This window comes from Leuciscus leuciscus (genome assembly GCF_965113295.1).
Source record: "Leuciscus leuciscus genome assembly, chromosome: 21".
NCBI classification, from domain to species: Eukaryota; Metazoa; Chordata; class Actinopteri; order Cypriniformes; family Leuciscidae; genus Leuciscus; species Leuciscus leuciscus.
The window spans coordinates 9,152,041-9,178,099 of NC_138745.1; the positions used below are offsets into that span (position 1 = coordinate 9,152,041).

Genomic DNA, 26,059 nt, shown 5'->3' on the forward strand with positions numbered 1-26,059 from the left:
TTTAATAAGTCTTGAGTGCTCAGGTTTCATCTCTGCAGATGGTCTCATTTCCCAGGCGTGACCTCGAACTATAAACTAACCACAGCACTTCAGTTCTTTCACCATCCACCGACAGTTTCAAGATTATTTGTGGCTTGGGAATGGCACCATCTCTATTTTTTATTCACCGCCTGCTTCTTTCACACATTATTCTTCAAAGGATCCATTTGAAAGTGCCATAAGACATTTGGATTAGATTGGAGAGATGGCACTTTTTTTCACAAGGTAATGCCTTTAGTGGTGAGTCAGTTATTGTGTTTATCATCCTGGCAAGCTGTGCTCTGTACTGGGCTAGACATTATAGAGAACCATTGACATGAGTAATCTTCTGGCCTGAAACATCTGCATTCTTTAGATTGACAAAATGAGAACAAATGAATCCATTAAATAAAAGAAACAATGCTTTTACTTAATTAATTTGTCATTCCAAAAGTTATACAAAACCTTAACACAATTGATTTGTTTTTTTAAATGCCTATTCTGACAGAAGAATACTCTTACAAATCAGACATTTTTGCCCACGAATACAGTTTTTTAAATACAGTGAGTTTACATCAATGAACATATCAGTGCCATCAGAATGATAAGTCCTTGTGTCATTGTTCACAAATAAGATAGTCAAAATGTTTAGCCACGTTGTCGCTCAGTGTTTTCAGAAGCTATGGCTATGATTTTGATGATTGAAAAGCACAAGACTGCACTTTTTCTGTATGGCATATATACATTTTAACAGTACAAATTGACACATTACTGTATAGGATACTAATTGCAAAAGACGGGACAGGATTCACAGTTACGCTTCTACTGTTTGGTCTGTCAACAAATTACAGTACAATGTTATTGCGATATACAGTAAAAGAAAAAGACAAGACTATAGATACACAGCATGTATACATGTGTATATTGTGTGATATCTGTATAAAGTGTATATTTACTGTGTACTGTAAAATTCATGTGTAATATGCTACTGTAATATGAAGCATTACAGTAAGTATCAGAGTACAGTGCATATTATTATTATATTGTCTTTATTATATAAAATATTATATATTATTATAATCATCTGAAATGTTTTATTATGTGTATTATTATAATGCTGTAAATAAAAACATCTAAGCCAACATATTTTACTAATTAAACAAGTTATTGTGGATATTTTAAAATAATGTTAACAACAATAATAATAATAATACATTTAATTTGTAATGCGCCTTTCTAAAACTCAAAGCACTACAACATGTACAGAACAAAATAAATCAAACAAGGAAAAAAAAATCATAATATAAAAAAATACACATAATAAATTATAAATTAAAAGCTTGACTAAAAAGAGATGTCTTAAGAAGTTTCTTAAATAATCAACAAAAGCAGCATTCCTAATAGATGCAGGTAATGAGTTTCTTAACTTTTATGAAATTAATTATAGGAATTTTTCCGGATTATAGGAAAAGTTTCCCCATGGTTTTTAAAATAACATTTACATTTAACATATTATGTATTTTAAAATAGATGTTATACTGATTGTAAAAATCGAACATTTGAAATATATACCTGTAAACCAACAAAATATACTTAGTAAAGTAAAGTAAAGGACCTTTATTTTGAAAAATAAAGTCTTTTGGCGGAATTTTACAAATTGACACAGTTTCCGCCTTCCTTCCTATTATTTTGGTGTTGTCAGTTATGCTGCTGTTTTATCAACAAATGCGTTACGTGTTGTTCAGAAGGACTAATTAGACAACTGCTAGGTAAAATAACGAAGGGTATTTGTATTGGTAAACAAAACGTTTTATTTATGAATGTATAGATAGATTGCTAGCTGTAAATAAATAAGTTACCATCAGCAAATTCGGTGATCTAACGTTAGGTCTGGTGTTGTTTGGGTAACGTTAACTGATGTATTCATTCATTCATTCATTGAGTTTGCTTTGTTTCTCACGTGTGTCTTTTTCTGATTTCAGGTTCTGATTTCATCTGAAGTCATGAGTGAATTCAGAATTCATCATGATGTTAATGAACTTCTCGGACTCCTTAATGTCCGCGGAGGAGATGGTGCTGAGGTTTACATTGATTTACTGCAGAAGAACAGGACTGGATATGTGACCACTACAGTCTCTGCACACAGTGCTAAGGTGAACGTGTTTTATCTCCCGTTACACGTTTTCTGAATGCACTAGACTAATTCACATTGTCTTACAGGTCAAAATGGCAGAACACTCCAAAACACCTGAAGACTTCTTGAGGAAACATGATGAACTGAAGTCAAAGAATGCACGCAACCTTGATCCACTGGTGTATCTGCTTTCCAAACTCACTGAGGATAAAGAGGTATGTTTAATGAAACTCATTATTAATTTATAAACAAAAATATTTGAATCTTCCAAAAACTTGTCAAGAATATTTATAGCCTTGGTCACATAATTTCACCTCAAACATAAAAGAAGAAATAATATTTTGAAAGATGAAGATGAAACCTATTTTAGGACCATTAAGATTCAGTTACTATTTTTTTACAGTATTCTAATGACAATTATCAAAATTGGCATTATAGTAATGTTAATAAATGATGGTATGTTATTTTAATTAAGCATTGTACTGCCTTCAATTTATGCTTATTTAAACAAAAAATGGATTGTATTCAGTTTTTCTGTAATAACCATATAATAACAGTATTACAGTAATAAAAATCACATACTGGGCTTACAAAAATAAAACTTCAAAGTAAAACATCCATAAACAATATGGAAATTAGAATTTGGAGGGGAAATGTACTTAAAGTCAGCATGAAACAGAAGTTACGATTGTCTTTTCTTCCCTTTTGTGATGGATATCACAGTGAAATGTCTTCTCGAAGAACAAAAAATGTAGGGCGGGGACATGCTTTTGTTCATCAGGAGTTTAATCAAATCGTTGGATGGTTGTGGTTTGCTGTGATCTTGTGAGTGACAGGTTGTTCCGCCCTCACGCCAGTAAACACATCATCAGAGAAGAGAAGAGATGATGCTGTAAGAGGAAGTGGAAGTTATTTTTGATCAAAGATTACGAGGACACGTGATTTTTAAAAAGTAATGATGTGACTATGAATAAATCATTTATAGTAAATACTGCAATATTCCATAAAAAAGCAAACACTAATTGTCCATTTTGATTTCATGGTGACTTTAATTGTCATGAAAATGTCGAAACAAAAAAAATCAGGGACCAGTTGCATAAACATAGCCATGTTAGTGTCTTAAAGTGTTAGTTCACCCAAAAATAACAATTCTGTCATTAATTACTCACCCTCATGTCGTTCCAAAACCATAAGACCTTCGTTCATCTTCGCAACACAAATGAAGATCTTTTTGATAGATCTTCTCCATAGACAGCTACACAACTTCGGTTGAGCTTCTGTTTATTTTCGCTGATCAATGTTTAAATGTGAATAAAAGCCTAAATTAAATATCTTAATTATATAAGCTGATGGAGTCTCTCCAGAAAATTTGGACTAAACCACTCAATTCATATGGATTCTTTATGAACATTTTTGAAGCATTAAAGTGGTAGTTGCGTAGCTCTCAACGGAGGGAAACGGATTAAAAATATCTTACGGGTTTGGAACGACATGAGCGTGAGTAATTAACGACAGAATTTTCATTTTTAGGTGAACTATCCCTTTAAGATGTAGAATGACCCATTAGCAGTTAGTCAAGGTTTAAAAAGTTATAAAGAAAAAAAAAATCATGACTAACTTGTAAGACTAGTCTTAGAAAGTTAGGACATAAAACAGGCTTTTCTTTTATGTTGGGCTATTGTGGAATTGGGATCTAGACATTTTGTCTAAGCCATGGCTGCTTCTACTCTTCAGACTTTGAAGTTCCTGCAGCAGAATGCCAAAGAAAGATCAGAAATGTCTGCAAATGCAGCATCCAGCACCACCACATCGTACAGCATTCCTGCAACCAGCAGCAAAATGTCCATGCAAGAACTGGAGGAATTGCGGAAAAAGCTGGGAAATGTCACAGCCAGCTCCAGTGTGCCGCAGGTATTATGACGAAACGCAAAGATGATATTAATGTCCATTAATTCTGTACATTGCATCAATTAACGATGGTTTTGTTTTCCTGCACAGTCTTCTGAAGTAATCCGTAAAATGCTGAGAGACAGACACAATAAGAAGAACCCCACTCAGCCGAACCCTGTGTTTCCAAACTGGGTGTATGACCGGCCTGCACTGATTGGGGATTTCATCACTAGCCCCACCCCTGTGGGAGATCCCGTGGTGGCTGTTGGTATGTGACAGGCCTTTCCAAAATTAGAGCCCTAGATGAATAGGGAATTGTTACAGAGGTTGATTAGAGATTATGGATAATATGGACACTTTTGATTTCACTTAAACTTCAGTATTACAGAAGAAACAGTAGATACCAAATCTGGTTATAGATGCGACTGAATTGTTCAAGACAGCATAAAACAGAAGTTGTGATTATTTTTTTATTCCCCTTTGTGATGATTATCCAAGTGAAACAGCTTCTTGAGCAAAAAGAATGAAGGGCAGGACTTGATTTTGTCAATCTGGAATTGATTGGATCGTTTTGGTTTGCTAATTGCTGCGATTTCTTTACTTTGTTTTTGAGGGCAGTTTGCTTCGTAGACACCAAGTAAATCCATATACAGCGACATAACACACAATACCACACATTAATAATCAGCCGTTGTAATCAACCCTTTAAAATGTGATCGCTACCAGAGTAAACCAAAGTAAATAAAGTTTCCTAGCAACGAAGAACCGCGCTAAAATCTACTGGGAAAGTAAACACTCACAGACTGATGTTCTCTCCTGTTGTTCGACTGCTTCTTCTAACAAGTACTAGCAGATTGGTAGAATAAATACTTTAACTGGCTTTGGCCATGCCCTACTATTTAGCCTAGTGAAACTCAAAATCCACGACACACAAACAAATGCCACGTGGGTGTGCGTTTTACCAGAGTAAAACACGGTAAATAAAGTTTCCTAGCAACGAAGAACCGCACTAAAATCTACTGTTAAAGTAAACACTCACAGACTGATGTTCTCTCCTGTTGTTCGACTGCTTCTTCTGTTAGAAGATTATATCTATATTATAGATTATATTACTTAATCAGTCCCCACTATCTTGCTGCATTTTGATTGTTCAATATGTTTACATGAATCCAAGATCAAAAAAACACTTTAATTTTCTCGTAATACACATTTCAGCACCATTTTTTCTCACAGTGTCTGAAATGGTTTGATCAAGGATTCGGTCTCTTTAAGCGCCTCCTTTCTGAGAGCCGACTCTGCTTTGATTGGTCGGATGGCCCAATATGTTGTGATTTATCTACAGCTTATAGGGTGTGTTGGAAAAGAAACACCCATTATCATATCTGAATTTCAGCTTCGGAGGCTTCCTCAGCACTTGTATACACAGTGATACAAACAGTAACGATGGCATCGCTTTTACCTTCATGTAAAGTGGATTTGCATTCGTAATGCAGAAAACAGTATCTTCTCGACATGTCAACGACATAAACCAATCTCTTCCAGGCCTCAGTTACAAATACAGTGTTTGAGGACGGGTCAAATTAGACGTTGTTCGTGAGCAGTCACTGAATACCATAGGCTGGCATTATGCAATTTTGATACAAACCTTCATAGGTTTGTGCAAGAAGTAGGAATGGAATTACTGACAACTCGTTTAAGGAAGTAAACTCCATTTATCAGGCACTTTGATATTTGAAACTTTGCAGACATTTTACATTCACCAACAGCTATATAACACAATAAATAGCATCTGGTAGTTTATAGGTACATAATATGGGCACTTTAAGACAGGTTCAATTTCAGGTATAAAACATGTTCACAGTTTCCTCAGAAAATGCACACATTAAAGGGTAACTCTCGCCAAATTGCAACCTAGGCTATTTTTGTTAATCTACCCGAGTCAAACAATTGTGTAAAAGTATAATTAGAATGGAAACGCCACTTTTAAGATTGACCGTATTTTCATTTTCGGTCAAAATGCCTTTTGAATGGGAGTGTCGAAAGTAGTCGATCTCTGAATGCAACGTAATGAACTGAGCTTTCCATCTTTACTCTCCTCATGTTACGTTGCATTCGGAGATCGACTATTTTTGACTGACAAAATTCCAGCCACCAGAAACACAAACTGATAAAGTGAGTCGTACAAAACGTTTCTTTTTAGTAAACTTTTTGTACACAAACAATGTTGTCAATGCTCAAGTTCATGTGAAGAGCCCCTGGTGATACTTCAAGCACAGTTTCATGTTGTGTTGAGCCTCCTTTGTGTTTTAAAAATAGCGGTTTTGATGCACTCCCATTCAAAAGGCATTTTGACCGAAAACGAAAATACGGTCAATCTTAAAGGTGGCGTTTCCATTCTAATTATGCTTTTACACGAATGTTTGACTCGGGTAGATTAACAAAAATAGCCTAGGTTGCAATTTGGCGAGAGTTACCCTTTAAAGATATCAGTGTTCGCTTCAATTATATTTTTAGAGGTGAATAAAATTGTATTTCCTGTGAGTGACTTGTTGGAAAAGAGGGTTTATTGTCCTGCCTATGTGGCAGTGCACTTGTCATCAAAGAAGAGATGTTGTTTCATGAGGAGGGGAAATTCATGTTTTTGATTAAAAAGGCACATTAATAAAAAAAGTAATAAAGATGTGCTCGAATCAATCATTTATAATAAACACTGTAATATTATATAAAAAATAAGAATTGTCAAATTGAATTGATTTCATGGTGACTTTAACAAGTTTAATTTCAGGTACAATGCCACTGGCTGCACAGGAACAAGCTCTGGTTGAGGACCTGCTTTTCGTGCTGATTGGTGTGGATGGGAGAGACATCACAGCTCAGCCTGTGCTTGGCAGACAGAGCCGCTCCTTCATAGTAGATCCTTCCCTCGACATGTCCGTCAAAGAGCTGGTCAACCGAATATTGCCGGTCGCGTCTTGTTACTCCACTATAACACGGTCTGTGAACGATATTATGGTTAATAGATATATTAGTCATGTGTTTACACCAATATTAAACCAGATTTGTTATAATGTCAGGGGATTTTACTGGCCCAGTGAAATTATTCTCTGAAAAGATATTTGATATTTCATCATCAAATTTTGCATGGTGTGCTAATAATTTGCATAATCCATGGCCAGCTTCACAGAGGAGAAGTCATCGTTTGAGTACGGTCAGGTGAATCACGCTCTGACTGCAGCCATGAGGACTCTGATGAAGGAATACCTCATCCTGGTGACGCAGCTGGAGCATCTCCACGGACAGGGCACGCTCTCCCTGCAGAAGCTCTGGTTCTACATACAGCCCACCATGCGCACCATGGAAATCCTGGCCTCCATTGGTAAAGCTTTCAACATGTGTGGTTACTGTTAAAAGAGCAGCGCTCAGCATTTTGAATGTGTCAACAGGAGTAATGAGTTCATTTGGAAATTGTCATAATATATTTTCATTTTCATTCTTAATTCATCACCTTTTGCAACAGCATTCTGGTCAGGACAAACTTTGATGTTGGCTTGACAAAAGCCTTATCTGAAAAGTTTAAAATAAAGTTTAAAGTTTGATGGCTAGGCATACAAAAATCTAACATGATTTAGCATGGTGGTAGCATGTTTTAGGATGTTGCTAGTATGTTTTAGAATATTGTTAGCATGTTTCTAGTATGTTTTAACATTGTGCTAGCATGCTTTAACATGTTTCTAACATGTTTTTTTAGCATGGTATTAACTTGTTTTAGGATGTTGCTAGAATGGTTTAACATTTTGCTCGCATGTTGCTTGCACGTCTTAGCATGTTGCTAGGATGTCTCAGTACATTGGATTAGCATGTTGTTAGCAGGTCATTACAATATTGTTAGCAAATTGCTAGCATTATAAATATGCTTTACATAATACACTGTACAATTTTAGTACAATCAACTTGGCTGTATAAATCATTTCAACTTAAATTATATTAAACTGACGTAAAAAAGTTTGTCAAAGTTTGTCCTGACCAGAATTGTATTGTTGACATGCTCATGCTAATGTGCTTTCTCTCTGGTCTCTTTAATGCAGCCACCTCTGTTGACAAGGGTGAATGTATGGGTGGCTCGACCCTCAGCCTGCTTCACGATCGCACATTCAATTACACGGGAGACAGCCAGGCTCAAGAGCTCTGCCTCTATCTGACTAAAGCAGCCAGCGTCCCCTACTTTGAGATACTTGAGAAGTGGATCTATAGGGGCATCATTAAAGACCCATACAGGTACAGTGTGACCCCTGACCATCAGGACTTTGAGATATTTAGAACTCTATTTAGAACACCTTTAAAATGACAGTTTCTGAGTTTGAATTGAGGTTGCAAAGGATGCAGAATTCCAATTAATTTTGAATTTAATGTGTTCCTGCTGTAAGGGTGGTTGTTGTTAATGCATTTCACTTGTTAGTATGAATTACCAATAAACATGTTATACACAATATGGACCCTTTTCACATTTCTGGGGTTCTCAGAAGTGGAAGTCATCATAGTTGGGTAGACTTTTTTTAGTGGTGAATAGAAACTACAACAAATATTTGTTTTTTTTTGCATTCCTATTTGCTTTAAAAGAAAAAAAATCCATTATAGTGTTTCTGTGATCTTGAGATGTCAAACTTGCTGTTATTTCCTTTAGCCGTTAGAGTTAGTTAATTAGAATTAGAGTTAATTAGTTTTCTGAAATTTAATGCCAAGGTAAAATAACACAAAGTATAGTGTTATAAATGTACATTACATTTACACTGCAAAAAATGCTGTTCTTACTTAGTATTTTTGTGTTGTTTCCAGTCCAAAAATCTAAAAATTCTTAAATCAAGAAGCATTTACTAATGAAGTAAAACTACATAAGAAATTCTATTTTGTTTTCAGATAAACAGAAAGTATCTTAAGTGATTTTTGCTTAAAACAAGCTAAATTATCTGCCAGTGCAGTAAGGAAAATAATCTTGTTTTAAGATTATGTTTTTATTAAGTTTTTTTGAATTAAGTTTTTTTTTCTTACTGCACTGGCAGATAATTTAGCTTGTTTTAAGCAAAAATTACTTAAGTTACTTACTGTTTATCTGAAAACAAAAAATAATTTCTTATGTAGTTTTACTTCTCTAGTAAATACTTCTTGATTTAAGAATTTTTAGATTTTTGGACTGGAAACAACACAAAAATACTAAGTAAGAACAGCATTTTTTGCAGTGTATAAAAAATCGAAATATAAAAAAAACGTTGCTAGATTTACGATGTTAACGATGTTAGAAAACATGTCATCACAGTCTGTGAAAAGTGTCCATTGAGTATTTCCAGAAACATTAGAGGACATTAGTAAGATATGTTATGAAATGCCACCTATTGAAATTGTTTTGATGCTTCCTGTCATCCCATTTAAATTCCAATTCGGCATATTGTAGATCTTGGGCAATTCAAATGAAATTCACACTCGTGGCTTTAATGGCAACCAGTTCTTAAATTCAGAATTTAGCTGACCATGAAAAAACATTTGATTGGACCACATTGTACCACATTAAATTAAGTGAAATAAACTTCATCACATTCTATGTTTTTTACTTTTATAGTGAATTCATGGTTGAGGAGCATGAGCTGCAAAAAGAGAAGATTCAGGAGGATTATAATGACAAATACTGGGATCAGAGATACACTATCGTCCAGCACAGGATCCCATCATTCCTTCAGAAAATGGCAGATAAGATATTAAACACAGGTGAGGCATTTTTATACAAAGCAATTAGCTCAGTTCCAAAATGTAGATAGTATACAGAATAAGATTTGTGTCTACTAGAAAGCAATTCTGGAACAATGGTATGAATGTCAAAAACATTCTAATAATTTCCAATGATTTCAACGCCCAGCTGAAAAGTGACTAAATGCGTTTTTTTTTTCATGAACAGTCCTAACTTCTTTCAAATTTCAGGCAAGTATCTGAATGTTGTGCGAGAGTGCGGCCGTGACGTTACCTGTCCAGATGCTAAAGAGGTTCTCTACACACTTAAAGAGAGAGCATATGTGGAGCAGATTGAAAAAGCATATTACTATGCCAGCAAGGTTCTGCTTGACTTCCTGATGGAGGAAAAGGAGCTTGTTTCACGCCTGAGGTAAAACTTAAGGTTTGAAATTGTTGTGGGTATTTTGTTGTTCACACAAATGTTGTCAGCGCTGGCATTGGTTGTTGTTGCCATCTCCAGTAGTTGGTTGTTGTTTGCTATCTCCAGTAGTTGGTTGTTGTTTGCTATCTCCAGTAGTTGGTTGTTGTGTGCTCTGCTTCTTTTGTGATTTTGAAACAAACTAATTAGTGCAAAAAAAAATTCAAGGTACATGTGCAAGCTGCGCGTATAGAGTGGTTAGAAAAATTAGGTGTAGGTGTAAAAATTAGGGTAGAAAAATGTGTGGTATAGGCTGTGCACATACCACACATTTCCCCATGGTCATTGAGTGACTCAAATTTTGTAGGAATTTTTTATTTTTTTAAAAATGGTCGACACACGCACAAGTACACTTTACTTAATATACAAATTCTTTTTTTAAAATAATATCACTAACACTGATGAACACACTATTACATAGCAGTCCCAGACTAGTTTTTGTTAATACAGTAAAGTTACTAAATTGGTAACCACCACAGTCATCAAAAATAAAGAAAATAATACAAAGTAAAAATAAGGTGGAATTATGGGTTAAGGTTATGGAAACTACTGTTACCGTTGTAAATACACACTACTAACATGAACAGTTAAAAAAACATGGAAATTGCTCCTGACGAATCGAATGAACATCATGCTGCATGCAAATCCTTCCCAGCTAAGGCACGATGTAAACTTAAATTATTGGTATTGTTTTTGGTAAGTTCACGACTTAAAAATTGACTGCGTAAATATGACGTTGTGCGCTCGTAATTTCTTTTGCTCTTTGTATTTAGTGAATTGATATTCAGCGCACACCTCTGCATTTGTGCGTAAAATTGAAGAATGTGTGCCGTGAGCACAATGTATCTGACAGGACAGGAAAGTTTGTTTTTCTAGGGTGAGACTTTTTATTTTATTTTGCAAGATGTTACAAAAAATTATTTTAAAATGACAACATATAGCTTGACAACATCTCATCTGACAGCAGAGCAGATACTAAATCAGGAGTTTTCTGTCTTTCAAAGTAAAAGTCTCTCTTCAGTAAAACATTAAGAATTAAGGTTTTTTTTTTGGACTACACACTCGGCGACCCACTCAAAACGATCTTGCAACTCTCTTTTGGGTCATGACCCACCAGTTGAAAAACATGCATGCAAAAACCAAAGTGTTCTCGTAATATTTGGTATTGTTTAATAGTTGTGTGCTGAATATCTCAATATCACCTTATTTCTTACATTTGTGGTGCAGGTCAATCAAGCATTACTTCTTAATGGATAAAGGAGACTTTTTCGTGCATTTTATGGACCTGACGGAGGAGGAACTGAAGAAGCAGGTTGATGACATCATTCCTCCACGGTTGGAGGCTCTGCTGGAGCTGGCCCTGAGGATGAGCACTGCCAACACAGACCCCTTCAAAGACGATTTAAAGGTTGAACGCTCATCCTTGTTCTCAACTATTACTTTGAAATTAGTACTTTGTAATACATATGTTGTCAGTTTGTGCATTCTACATAACATTGTAGATTTCAGGTGATGAGCGTATTTGCTTTTGCAGTAGAAATCCAAATGAACAGCAAATTCTAGTTGTTTAGTTTTTTACCTAAAGATGTGTTTGTTACTTTTGTTTCTTTGTTTGTTTATGGTGCGCTGACTAATGCAGCAATTATCCTAAACAGATGTGATGCAACAAGATTCCAGCCACAAACAATTTGTCTTAAATTTGACTTAAACTGCAATTCCTCGACTGGCCGCTAGAGACAGGCTCCAAAAGAGTCAATCCCTTAGACCCCCGTGTTAATATGCCCAACTTTACAGCAGGAAAAAAAATGTTTACAGCCTGGTACAAAAAGTGGTTTTGGTCTATATAGCTAATTTTGCTCCGCCCACTTTGGGCTTCAAAAATGCTCTTCAGAAACCTACAGGTGACGTCACGGACACTACGTCCATATTTTTTTACAGTCTATGGGCCCGACACAAGAAACTACAGCTGCACGATTAATCAAAATAAAACCGAAGTCGTGATATAGCTTAGTGCAGGGTTCCTCAGATCCATTCCAGGGCTGCGTTTCCAGATAACAATGGATCTCAGTACTTACGAGCATTTTCTACAAGGGACTTTACGATTGGCCGATCGCACGCAGCTCTGCTTTATGTGCTACTTAAGAGGCGCTGTCCATATGTCAGTGCTGAAATGTCACCTTGTGGAATGGCTAGTAACTGTAGCACATGCTTGTATTTTGAAATGTTTAGCCTAATTGTTTTAATCTGATGTGCATTTTCTACGAGGCCAATAATCTATAAAAGCACAAACCTACGGGTGGAGACACCAGCAAAATGGCTGAACCAAAAAAAACGAAGAAAATACATTTTTCAGAAAGAGGAGATTAATGTCATTTTAGTGGAGGTGGAGCTATACAAACATTATGTTCAGCAGGTTTAAGGCCAGTCGTACAAATAAACATAAAATGTAGATTTGTCTACAAAACTGACTGCAACTAGGGGCATTAAAAGATCAGGGAAGGAAGTCAGGAAGAAGTGGCAGGACTTTGCAGCCTTGCTAAAAGGAAAAGAGCTCTGCAGAGGACAACATTTAATAAAACAGGTGGTGGGCCCAATGAGTCCCTCCTTCTCACAGCAGAAGAAGAAAAGGCCTTGTCACTACTTGGCACAAGTGCTTCATATGGCATTTGTGGTGGTATTGACATCCATGGAGGAGTAGGGGTTACACAACCTGAGTCTAATCAGGTCCTTCATGCTCAGAGGAACTATCAGTTTCATCTGCCATCTCCCAGCACCCTACCATCTCCTCATTTGAGAGTGGCCTTACTTAACAGGGAGGAAGATGAAGAGGTGGTGGAGGAGGACAAAGATGGCATGGGACCACATGATGGCCACCCAAGAAATGCCCAATACATGGCTGGTTTTCGTGCATGTCAGCAAGTCATTGACAGACTTTTTTTTTTAGTTCATCCCTATTTCTCCCAGTCTTTGAAGCATATTACATATATTAATAAAAAAAGTTTGTTCATTCATTTCATTTAGATTAAAATTATTAGATTAAACAAAGAAAAAAATTCTGCCCTTTTTAATGATTTCATTTATACATTAATTTAAACAAAAACGAGTAATAAAGTGTACAATAAAGTACAATCAAAACCTTATATTATAATCACATTGCACTTGAATAAAGTTAAAGGTGTAATCTGCCGGTTGTCCTGCAGGTGACATCATAACTCTGTCTTCTTACGATGCACTTGGGGATGTACGATTACTCCAGAGCACTCGTAGATCTACGATGATTTTCAAGTGCTACTTAAGTTACGATGCTTTTGGGAAACAGACCGTAATATTAAGATCAGTCGTACGATCATTTTTACGAACAACTTAGGCTTACGATACTTTTGGGTTTTTTATCTCAAACCCTGATCAAACTCACCTACCTGTGATTTCTAGTGATCCCGAAGACCTTGATTAGTTTGCTCAGGTGTGTTTGTTCAGGATTTGAGCTAAACTCTGCAGGGCATTGGCCCTCCAGGGCAAGATTTGAGGAACCCTGGTTTAGTGCAATTATCAAATTGCAAAGGCTGCCATTTAATTAAATAAATATATATGCTTTGTGTGTTTCAGAATAAAGCGTGGCACTGCATTCTTATACATGAGCAGCTCATTATCCGCGGGTGTTTTGTGCATCTTAGGGCTCTGTACGGTTGTCCATCAAAATAAAAGTTGGTGTGGGTGATGTTTAATATTTGAAAATGAAGAAATTAAGACAGCCATAAATATTAGTTTTGTAATTTTACAGTTATGTCAAAATTATTATTATATTATTTTTCTTAAATACACTTTTTATTTTATTTTACTGTGAATTAAATGTTACAGTAGTAATATTGTATTATTTTGTTTTTATTTATATTTTTACTTAGTGTTAATAAAAATCATACATTTATCAGAAGTGTATCAGAAAATTCCACCACAAATCATGCTGCCCTATAAGAGAAAACCGAGACAATTTAACACATTTCTTGTATGAAAGTGGCTATTTTCACCCATCTAATTGGTTGTATTATTTGGAGGGATGGTTGAGAATGGAAAATGACGTGCAAGTGGCCAAAAATAGGCAACAGGTCATTGTTTACTTAACGTAATTGTTCTCTTCCAGATTGACCTGATGCCCCATGATGTAATCACCCAGCTGTTACGTGTCCTTGCTATAGATACCAAGCAAGAGAAAGCCATCATTAATGCAGAGCCCACAGAGGTGTCACTTAGCGGCCTGGAGGCTTTCTCTTTCGACTACATCGTCAAATGGCCACTTTCACTCATAATCAACAGGTACAGTTTTCATATATGGCTGTATAGCTTTCATTTCGAGCAGCTTCAGCTGTGGCCCTGTGCCTCTTAAAGGAACTGTTTTGTCATCATGTACCCTTCACATGTTGTTCCAAACATATATTCCATGCAATTAAAGTGTGGTCACATTTACTGTTGTCCGGCGAAGTTTCGCTGGGGGAAATCAAAATTGGTTTCAAATCGGAAATTCACATTCCCATGTACATTTAACCAGTGAGGGCAAAATATATCCCTACGTAGATGTTTGAGTAGGTTCAAGTAACTCACATGAATTTGCTTTTGGCCAACAGAAAGGTGCTTGGTTTGAAAGTGACTTCTGTGTGAGCTGTGCTTCATACATTGCAACACTATTTACACATTGTGACTGGAACTTTACAATGAACTACTCCTTAAAAACAATGCTCTGTTGTACAGGAAAGCCCTGACAAGATACCAGATGCTCTTCAGGCACATGTTCTACTGCAAGCATGTGGAGAGGCTTCTCTGTAATGTGTGGATCAGCAATAAAACAGCTAAGCAATATTCACTTCACTCTGCTAAGTGGTGAGACTACATGTATTTAGTTTTTGTCTTTGACTTTTAGGTTTAGTCTGTGTATCTTATTAAGTAGCTCTTGTTGATTGTAGGTTTGCTGCTGCCTTTGCATTAAGACAACGGATGCTCAACTTTGTTCAGAACATTCAGTACTACATGATGTTTGAGGTTATGGAGCCCACGTGGCACATCATGGAGAACAACTTGAAGTCTGTGAGTCAATGAGTCAATCTGTCTGTCTAGATTTGTATATGTTTAGAAAGAGATTTATAATATATAATGAATTAAAAATGAATTCACAGTGTGTGCTTAAATCACTTGTCTTTTTCAGGCCTCCAACATTGACGACGTGCTGTGTCATCACACTAGTTTCCTGGATAACTGTCTGAAGGACTGTATGCTCACCAATCCTGAGCTGCTTCGGATCTTCTCCAAGCTCATGTCTGTCTGTGTCATGTTCACCAACTGCATGCAGGTAAAAATACAGACATTATGGAGAAAGAACTAAAAGTACTAAAAACCTGTTAGCAAATATACTGCCATTCAAATGTTTGCTGTCAGTAAGATTTATTTAAATGTTTTTGAAAGTCTCTTATGCCTATCATGGCTGCATTTGATCAAAAGTACAGTAAATATTGTGAATTATTATTACAATTTAAAACAATTGTTTTTTATTTTAATACATTTTAAAATGTAATTTATTTCTGTGATGCAAAGCTGAATTTTCAGCATCATTACTCCAGTCTTCAGTGTCACACGATCGTTCAGAAATATTTCTAATAAGATGATTTGGTGCTCAAAAACATTTACTAGCAGTGTTTAAAATAATTGTACAGCTTAATATTTTTGTGGAAACCGTAATACATTTTTCTATGCTGAATAGAAAGTTCATATTTAGTTCAAATAAACATTTACTTGTAGAAAAATATAAATCTTTTGTAACATTATAATTGTCTTTACGGTCACTTTTGATCATGCATTCTTGCTTAAAGGTGCTCTAAGCGATGTCACGCGTTTTTAAGGCCGAAACATTTTTTGTCACATACAGCAAACATCTCCTCACTATCCGCTAGCTGCCTGTCCCTGAACACACCGTAAAAAAACGCAGTCTCAGTAGACAGCCCAGGCAAAACAAACAGCAACAAAAACAAACTGGCCCAGCCTGGACCACGAAACATAACAAACAGTGTTCCAGCCAATAACCGACAAGAATGATTTGGGGGTGGGGGTTGGGGGGTTAGTGTGCATGCACATGAAGGGGGGTGTGGGGAGTGGAGGAGAGAGAAGCATGAAGAGGGAAGTTAGCTAGAGGAGAGATGTCCTAGACAACGACTAACGTTAGAATTACTGTATATTCTCTTGAATTTTGATATGGCCGACACACGACCAAAGAGACAACGTTCCGATGAACAAATAGCAAAGAAGAGGGAAAAGGAGAAGGAACGCACAAAGTCCCGAATTTACATCTGAAAAGCCTGTTTCAGGAAGCACGGAGGGGATGGGTAGGGGACAGGATGAGGAGGAGGGAGGGTTGAGCTAGCCTCCGCTAGCCTCCGTTTTGTTTGACAATACTTCGAACGTCAACAAGAAGTGATGTCACCCAACATCGCTTAGAGCACCTTTAATAAAAAAAAGTATTAATTTATTTAAAAGAATAATAATGATAATCTTACTAACCCCAAACTTTTGAATGGTAGTGTACATAATTAGAATATATTTTTTGTTTTGTTTAGTTATATAGTTTATTCTTCAATGTCAGGATAATGTTCATGTTGATTGTTTTGCAGCGGTTCACTCAGAGCATGAGGATAGACAGCGAGATGAAGGCTGAACGGACAGACGAGGCAGAGAAAAAAAGACTGGCCACTAAAGTGAGTCACTGGCATTTAATCAGTTATTCTACAATACCCAAAATAAAAAAGCTGTTTTAAAACAGGCTGTGTCATCACTCACACCGTAATCTTCCAAAAGATAATAAACCATAAACAAATGAATCTTTTTTATGTTATCTATTTGTCTTTATCTCAGTTCTTAGCTGAGTATGTGGATGCCCTCCAGTCTGACTCGGGGTTTGAGGGGACCATCAGCAAGTTTGACAGTAACTTCAGCACCTTATTGCTGGATCTTTTGGATAAGCTCAGCATTTACAGCACCAATGACTGTGAACACAGCATGATCAACATCATCTACAGGTGGGTTGTGGAAGGAACCTTTAAGTAAATCTTAAATGTATTTACTGCTTCCTGATTTAACCTGGTCTTAAAGGGATAGTTTACCTAAAAATGAAAATTATGTCATTAATTACTCACCCTCATGTCGTTCCAAACCCGTAAGACTTTCATTCATCTTCAGAACACAAATGAAGATCTTTTTTGATAAAATTTCTGTCCCTCTATAGACAGCTTCACAACTGACACTTTGACACACACTTCAAAAGTTCATAAAGAGATCGTAAAACTAAACCATATGAATTGAGCGGTTTAGTCAAAAATTTCTACATGATGGATGAACAGATTTAATTTAGGCTTTTATTCACATTATTCAAGTGTCAAAGTGGTAGTTGTGTAGCTTTCAATGGAGGGACAGAATGCTCTCAGATTTCATCAAAAAGATCTTCATTTGCATTCCAAAGATTAACGAAATCTTATGAGGATGAATAATTTATTACAGAATTTTACATTTTTGGGTGAACTATCCTTTTAATAGTGACAATCGAAATGTGTAGCACAAGCTTTTGAAATCTCTTAATATTGAAGAGCTTAGACAATCCTCATTTAAATTCAGTCTTGAAGGTGCTATGAATAATGAGATTTTCTTTTTATAGGCTGGACTTCAATGGCTTTTACACAGAGAGACTGGAGCGAATGGCCATTGAAAGGAGCCAGAAGACTGCTTCGTAGCATTGTCCATCTTAAAATCTTCTGTGTTTTTAAAGTGTTCAGTGTACTATTACATGGTGCTGTAACAAAGCACTTAAGAATTTCTCCTCACTATTGGAAATGTATTTAATGGTCTTACACAAATTCCACCTGACTGAAAATCCAATATAATAAAGTAAAACTGTAGCTTTGTCTTTTGTTCTTTATTTGTTTTTCTCCGCCTCTTATTCCAAACCCAGATTACTTTCATAAACTTATTTTGACTAACAAGAGAAGGCTCCCACTGTGTGCTTAATATTTACATGATGCTATACTTGAATATGTCTCTGACAAGTATTGGATGGGATTGGATGATCCAGATACAAATTTTTCCAGATTACCAAATCCAAATTACCAGTGCTCAAACTGGGAATACATAAGACAATGTTGGCTACTAGCTATGTATTTTTGACAGATGTTTGGGGAATTATTTTAATGGGACAAAATCTTTATTGTACTTAAAGGCTTAATATCTTCCTTCTAATTTATCAATCTAACAGTTAAATCAAGTGTGAACTATAAATGTGTATATATAGTGATACAAACGTTGCATTATTTGACCAGTTTTCAGTTTTATAAATTTTGTTCCTGAAATACTATTGGTATTCTTATATTATCATTATTTTTTAAGATCAAAGGTATCCCAATTCTACTACAATGTTTTGGACAACACGTGCTGAAGGTTTGATCCAGATCAAAACCAAAACTGGATTATGTCATCTAATCAAATTTCAAAAATCATAATTGTCAGAATTTAATCCAATCCGATATCTAAAATCTGATCAAATTGGTTGAGTGGATTATTCAGTTACTAATAATACAGATAAATATGCAAATGTCTGGCATTATTATGTAATTTAAACTGCAGAATATAAATCGCCGCTACTAATGCACACAGACTTCCAGCCAGTCTGGTCTGAACGCGTTACAGGCACAAGCGGAGTGATACAAACAGTAGAAGTGTTCCGCCCATATGGGACTCTGCTCGGCCAATCAAATTCGAGGACTGGAACTAAAAGTTCGTGTTTGAAGAGTGTGATGCTATCAAGCCGAAGCCACACAAGAATCTCCTCAAGTGTCCAGAATCTGAACCCAGGCTCTCTGAAGGTATTAGGTGAATGAATGATGTCCAATTACTTATCCCTCATAACATACAACACACCCAAATCCTTTACAATATGACAGTATGTTCGTTTGATGTGTACATCTCTAAAGTTGATCTAACTTATGTGATTCGTTCAATGCACCGCTAGGTGGCGCTTGTGTCTCATCTCTCAAACTTTAAATGACTGAGATTATAATTTTACGTGTATTTGAGCAAGCATGCAGGCAATATTCTTTATTTTATGTCAAAAGGAATTTCATAATTTAAAGCCAATATTTGCGCATCACTTCTGCAAATATAAGTTAACTTGAACAGGTAGGCAGTCTGCCACATAGTGTCAGTGAAGTCCACACCCTTTTCAAACTCAAAAGGATAAGGGCACTGCATTGAGCCCACAGTCCTCACATACAGAGAGACATCGTTATGAAAGTGCACTGAATGAAAGCGTGTTGGCCTTTTTACTGTCATGTTGCGCGTGGCAGTGGAGTCTGCGGCGGGTTTGCCCAAGAAGAAACTGGGCAGCCCAGACCCCGTCGTATCTGTGGTGTTTAAAGGTAAGAAATCCTGTTTTGTTTCATGTATAGCCATTTAACTGCAAAATAGCGGCACCGACTGTTAGTTTTGACCTGTTGGCTTTCGTATAATTTTAGACGAAAAGAAGAAAACCAAGTCCATAAGCAATGAAGTGAACCCAGTGTGGAATGAGGTCTGTTGAGTTTTTTGTTTTAAACACTTTAACGATAATTACAAATGAATGGGATTAAAGTCGCTGTGTATGACATAAAAAAACTGAATGAAAAGTATTTTTAATTTGATTGTTTTCTTTAACTTTTTTTTTGCATATTAACCTTGTGCATGTCACAGTTTAACATTTCTCCAGTGGCTGTGAGAGTTTTTTTTTTTAAGTTTTGAATGCTCTTTTTTCCCCTTTAGACACTTGAGTTTGATTTAAAAGGTGTTCCTCTTGATTCTTCCTCCTACATTGATGTGCTTGTGAAAGACTACGAGACTCTTGGCAAGGACAAGTGAGTGTTTTTCAGCTGCTCAATTGAGTCATACGCCAAACAGTGTGGTGTTGAACTCCCACCTTAATCAAATACAAGTTGTGTGACTAAAGAAGTATAAGCTTATAGAATTAAAGAGTTTTGACCTCCTGGAATGGATTCAAAGTGACTTGCCATTCAGTAAAATGCAGAGTTCAATACAAAGTTTTGCATCAGTTCTTTCTCTTGGTTAGATTCACGTCTATTCCCTGTCTCTTCTGTATTGATGTCACAGTTTAAAGTAGTCGCTGCATTTCAGGGTAATAGTGAACCATGTTAATCTTGGTTTTCTCAGTCTGACACTGTAATACCATGCACCTCAAACACACCCTCACGGCTGTGTTCAGACCTGCTCTACAATGCCATGAGGGGTGGAACGGAGGCGTTTGGTTCGCAGTACTGGATGAATAAATGATTGTTAGTTACTGAAATTCAGTTCTTGTAGACATGACTTGAAGTAAATAGACATAAATAGAATGGTCTTACAGCTCTTTATCACCATGTTGGGCTATAAATTTCATGCATTTCCAGTTATTCTAGATTTTTTTTTCTTTCTGTGAGAACGGCATTGGAGAAAATCCAAAGGCGAATATAACAAAGAGGAACATAACTCCCACTGAAATTTACATTCATGCAATTTCATGCAAATTTGTCTTGTTGACGTCATGTGGGTCTTTCATTCATTGCATAACTTTTTCATTTTCATTTCCCTGGGATTTCTGCAGACATTCTTTGCCTTTTATGAAGGAATTTTGTTCTGACCATTTTAAATCATTGTCATACTTTGTCAGTTTAATTTCCCAATATATGGGAATGAACTACAGTCCCTTAAAGAATCTGGAATGGCATACATTATAGTCGATTTTACCTCCGACCCCTGATCATTTCTGACTCACATTATATAAATATGTTGTTAAATGCTGGCAATTATTAATCACCATCTTCAGTTCGTTGTGATATTTCGATATACTGAGAAATTACATTAGAGTGACATTGAGATGCTTTCAAACCAAGTCAAAGGAACTGAGTTGTATTATAATGATCTCTCTCTCATTTTATTATTCTGACAACTATACCTTGATTACCAAAGTAAAAGAAGCATTATGTTGAAGATAACGGATGAAAAAGCAAATATTTTGGGCCTTGACATGTAGCTTATGTTACTGATCTCATAAGAACACCATTATACTGATGTTTCTTTGTTTACCTGTTTCTGTGTTGAAAGAGCACTAGTTATGGTGTTGCAGGATAGCACATAAGTAGTTAATATGGGCTATTCAGAGTAAAACAACACGGTTATTGCTCAGTTTACCTCTAATATCAGTGGGATTTAAAGTGTCTCGCAGACAGTGGCAATGTATTGTGTGTTTAATGACTGAAAGGGCTGGACTAGCAGTTTTCTTTCCTGTGTTGATGTAATCCCTATTGAAACGGGAATTTGGAGCAGCATGTATCTTCTAGCCTTTAAGTTGCATTACAAACCTAATAGACATGAACTACAAGCTCTAAAAACTCAACATTTTTAATTTCATGGGATCTTTAACTGATTTTGTTGGGCATTTTCCTGTAGGGCATTTTCCTGGATCAACATTTTTGTTCGTTTTGGAACAATATTGTTATCAATAATCAGATTTTAGAGATGGGGCAGGCTGATCAAATTATAATTTTTGGACAGTCTGAGAATTTAGCTCCAGAATGTTGAAGAGATGTTGATCCAGCAACGTATTTGGCAACATTTTGTGGGACACGTGCATTTTTCTCTGTGGAACAAAAGTAGCATTGTGGCATTCCAAATCAATTCTGTTTGAGAGTCTGGCAAATGAAGAACACCACGGCACTGATCTAGTCTGCTTCCCACAAGGCCAGAGTTGTAGTGAGCAGTGCACTTAGTTTAATTCCCAATGAAATAATTTCATGTGTGTGCTTAGATACAGGAAGTGTGTTTGATCAGTGCTATTGAGAGGCTTTTAAATATTTATCATACTTGGAATCACCTCAGGTTAAGGATCTCAGAAATAACATTCCATAAAGGAAATGGAATGAGGCGAAATGTTGGAGGGTGTGGTTACCTTTGCTTTAAATGTTTGCTTTGCCATGTTTGTTTGAAACTTGAGATCATTAGGTTTTGAATATTAGGTTGTTTTAATTGTCGTAAGATGTTGAGACTTTCCCAGATTTTTTTTTTTACTTTACCATGAAACATGGGTTTCATTCAAGAAACCCAAGCAGAGAATTAAATGCAATAAATGAAATACTTACTTTATAAATTAAAAAATTAAAAAAGTTTCATAAGCAAAGATTTACTAGGGAAAATTAATTTGGGTGTAAATTGTTGATAAAACCATCCTTGTATAACTGTAATTTAAGGCAAGACACTACATGCAAAAAAGTGCACTGACTTTGGGCTATTTGGCATTTAATTACGTGCTTCAGATTAGTGGAAATTTATTTTATTTTATTGTGCTTTATCTGTTTGTGTCTGTAGAGTTCAATTAAAATAATACATATCTTTAAAGGCCTTTTTCTCAAAATTAGTTTTTTCTTCGAACACCAGCCAGAAATCTCCACTTCAGTAGCATTTACATGCACCAAACTTTACAATTTTATCTATATTCTCAAGGGGATCGTTCACCCAAATTTTTTTATTAACCCATGATTTACTTGCACTCAAGCCATCCATATGACTTTCTTTTTCAGACTAATACAAGCGGAGTTATATTTAAAAAAAAAAAGTCCTGGCTCTTCCAACCTTTATAATGGCAGTGAATGGGAGTTGATATTTTGAAGGCCAAAAAAGTGCATCCATCCATCATAAAAGTAATCCATACGGTTTCAGGGTGTTAATGAAGGCCTGTAGTGAAGCAACGCGTTTGTGTAAGACATATCTAAAACTTTACAAACTAAAAAGTATTTAGTATTTTAGTATTTACAAACTAAAATAACCAGCTTCCGCCAGGCAGTCTATGCAAGTCGGCTTATGGCAAAAGAGTAACCCTTGACGTAATGTATGATGTAGGAGTAGCGTAAGCTTTTACTCTCGCGGTTCAAACAAATAGGGTTAGGCAACAAACTTTTTTTGCTCTATCCTCTGTGCTTCCGCGTTTGTCAATATGTCATACGTCAGTTCAAGGGTTACTCTTTTGCCGTAAATCAATGTGTCCGGCCGTCTGTCGGAAGCTAGTTATTTTAGTTTATAAAGTTTTAAATATGGATATTTTTCTTAAACGACTGCTTTGCTTTCAGAAGGCTTTTATTCAAAATCTCCTCTGTAAAAACCCTTGACTCTAACATGCAGTGCTCGAATTGAGGGGGGGGCTGGGGGGATCCGGGACCCCCCATAAGGTATTAGGGACCCCCCATAAGAAATAAAAAATAGAATTAGGGGGGTCCCTCAGATATTTTTATTTTAGTAAAAATAATAATGACAAATCTGATTAAATGCATGCAATGGATACAGTACATTTCGTGAATTGATTATTTACAATAATTTATTTTAAGTTTGTTTATAGCTAGTTGTCTCTTTAAAATGTAAACGCCCCGCCCCACATCTAAAGAGCGCTGTGCGCGCGCATGACATCGTTGACTGACAGGATTGTTTGTTTGGCGCCGCTCCGGTGAAGCTAATTTTAGCTTTTTAAAAAATGGAGAAAAATAAACCTCCACTCCCAGTCGGGAAAAGAAAGCTTCTTACTGAATTTTTTGAGGGGTAATTGTTTCTCTCTGTATATCTTTCTACTTTATATCTGTCCACTCCATGCCGGAGCTTTTGTATTCCTTGCATAAATTGGAAACACTTAGGCTTAAGTTACTAATTTTTCATTATTAATAGTCCTCCTGGTTCTACAGGAGTGCTAGAGATCTCGATGAAGATGGATAAGTAAGGGTTAATGCCCGACGAGGTGTCCATTGTCAGGTATTAATGCGCGTCGGACGGTTGCCTCCGCCGAAGTCCATTAATACCTGACAATGGACACCTCGCAGGGCATTAACCCGCTTATACCATGGTCACTTAACAAATAACACATTTTTAAACCATTAGTTTATATTTTAATTAGTTTTACAATCGAAATCTAAAGGCTGTCATTGATAAACGGACCTTATCTGAGCCACAAAGTCTGATATTAAATATAGAGTCATTTCAGCCTTAATAAGCCTGTTAACAAGCAGAATCACTGAAGGAAAGAAGAGGACAGAAAAAGAGACGAGCAGAAACAGAAGAACTACAACTGACTTCAGCCACAGTCTAAGATGCTGTTTGTGGAGTTGTTTAATCCTCCTCTGCTGAGATCTTCACAGATTTAATGTCTCCTTTTCGCTTCAGTTCATCTTAGACTGTGGCTGAAGTCAGTTGTAGTTCTTGTGTTTCTGCTCGACTCTTTTTCTGTTCTCTTCTTTCCTTCAGTGATTCTGCTTGTTAACAGGCTTATTAAGGCTGAAATGACTCCATATTTAATATACACAGGTTTTGCGGCTCAGATAAGGTCCAGTTCTGGTTTATTTCTTTGCTCTTGGCTGACATGTGGCATTGCTATGGCCTGCTTGTGGCCCAGATCTGGCAAACAGGAGTGAGCCGCCCAACTGTCATCATTCCACGCTGCATGTGGGTCAGATCCGCATTCCACAAGTGCCAGATGTGGGCCGGATCTGGGCCGAAACGTGTTTTCTACATTTCTATGTAACACATTATATATAGTTATGTTCAGTTCTCCATTTCAGTTGTGGCAAAAGAGACTGAGTTTATATATATATACACTAAGTACACTGTAAAAAAATTCTAACCTCCCTAACTCAAAATTTTCTAGTGACTGATAACATCTAAATTTTTCAATTGGCCCAAGTGAAAATCTGTAAATTATAAAATTTTATTTACAGAATTTCACTTGGGCCAATTGCAAAATTTAGATGTTATCAGTCACTAGAAAATTTTGAGTTTGGGAGGTTAGAAATTTTCACCCTCTAAATCCATATTACTTTAGTAAGTAATTTAAAAGAAGAATTATATATATATACACAATTCTTTATCCAGCGTTTTTAATAAATAGTATATATACGCATATTATGATCAAATATACTGTATATTTTGTATAAAGTGTATATTGCGAGACTAACCAACCCCCCGCCCAAAAAAAACTTGGGGACCCCCCATAAGACTTGACTCAATTCGAGCTCTGCTAACATGTCAACAAAATAAAGCAATAATTTTGAACCTGGCTTTATCCAGTGTTCAGTTTGTTCTGTTACAGGAAATATATGCAAATTGGTGCATATTTATATAATGCATCATCTGCATATTTATATATACATAACATACATCAAATTTGAGAACTTGTAAAAAAAAAAAAAGTAATTCTTAATGTAATCAATCATCTGACTATGATGGTAATATGGTAATATCTGTTTTTAAAACTTAAAAATATAAATATGCATTGAATACAATTTTAGCATTGAATTTTACACATGAATGCTTTTAAGAGCAGAATTTTAAGACTTTGTAAAACCATTAATGCCATTTACCATAAAACCAAGTGAAAGTTGTGAAGTTAGTTTATATAGTTAATAATATATATAGATATAAAGAGATTTGAACATGTAAGCTCACATGTAATACATTTTAAAGCTATTGATCCTAGATAATATTTTATTACATATTATCTGTATATATTTATATACATTTAAACTAACTGCTTAATAGTTCATCTAAAGTTACTCATGTGTAATGGATTAAGGGTATATAAATCATATAAAATAATAATAAATAATCATCGCTATAAAGCCATACGATTTTGTCTGTTACTAAGGGGCCGTTTACTCTAAACCATTTTCAACTAAAAACTGAGAACTTTTTATGTGTTTTGGCCATTCATTGACAGAACAACTGCATTTGTGGACCTG

At 35.9% G+C, this 26,059-nt stretch overlaps 2 protein-coding genes across 4 annotated transcripts in view; both read left to right on the forward strand.

Annotated features, from left to right (window-relative positions):
- The first annotated feature begins 1,661 nt into the window (after nucleotides 1-1,661).
- On the forward strand, nucleotides 1,662-18,166 carry tubgcp2 (tubulin gamma complex component 2). The gene is made up of 18 exons (XM_082152617.1): nucleotides 1,662-1,787; nucleotides 2,001-2,171; nucleotides 2,239-2,367; nucleotides 3,887-4,063; nucleotides 4,151-4,310; nucleotides 6,828-7,035; nucleotides 7,219-7,418; nucleotides 8,128-8,317; nucleotides 9,654-9,799; nucleotides 10,010-10,190; nucleotides 11,466-11,646; nucleotides 14,377-14,549; nucleotides 14,982-15,110; nucleotides 15,194-15,314; nucleotides 15,433-15,576; nucleotides 16,889-16,972; nucleotides 17,130-17,293; nucleotides 17,926-18,166. The coding sequence occupies exons 2-18, from the start codon at nucleotides 2,022-2,024 to the stop codon at nucleotides 17,999-18,001; spliced, it is 2,613 nt and encodes an 870-aa protein (XP_082008743.1). The 5' UTR covers nucleotides 1,662-1,787; nucleotides 2,001-2,021; the 3' UTR covers nucleotides 18,002-18,166.
- A 1,317-nt stretch (nucleotides 18,167-19,483) lies between these two features.
- The window catches only part of myof (myoferlin), a 35,810-nt gene continuing 29,234 nt past the window's right edge, over nucleotides 19,484-26,059 (forward strand). For all 3 annotated transcript variants that reach the window (XM_082152607.1, XM_082152609.1, XM_082152608.1), the window contains exons 1-3: nucleotides 19,484-19,678; nucleotides 19,775-19,830; nucleotides 20,058-20,149. In XM_082152607.1, the coding sequence (XP_082008733.1) occupies nucleotides 19,591-19,678; nucleotides 19,775-19,830; nucleotides 20,058-20,149 (236 nt within the window). In that variant the 5' untranslated portion in view covers nucleotides 19,484-19,590. The remainder of the gene's footprint in view (nucleotides 19,679-19,774; nucleotides 19,831-20,057; nucleotides 20,150-26,059) is intronic.

Excerpts from the sequence above, each read along its gene's own strand:
- tubgcp2 (XM_082152617.1), top strand. The coding sequence starts at position 2,022 with ATGAGTGAATTCAGAATTCATCATGATGTTAATGAACTTCTCGGACTC. Across the intron at positions 9,800-10,009 it reads AGATAAGATATTAAACACAG|GCAAGTATCTGAATGTTGTG; the intron begins GTGAGGCATTTT and ends TTCAAATTTCAG. Across the intron at positions 17,294-17,925 it reads ATGATCAACATCATCTACAG|GCTGGACTTCAATGGCTTTT; the intron begins GTGGGTTGTGGA and ends TTCTTTTTATAG.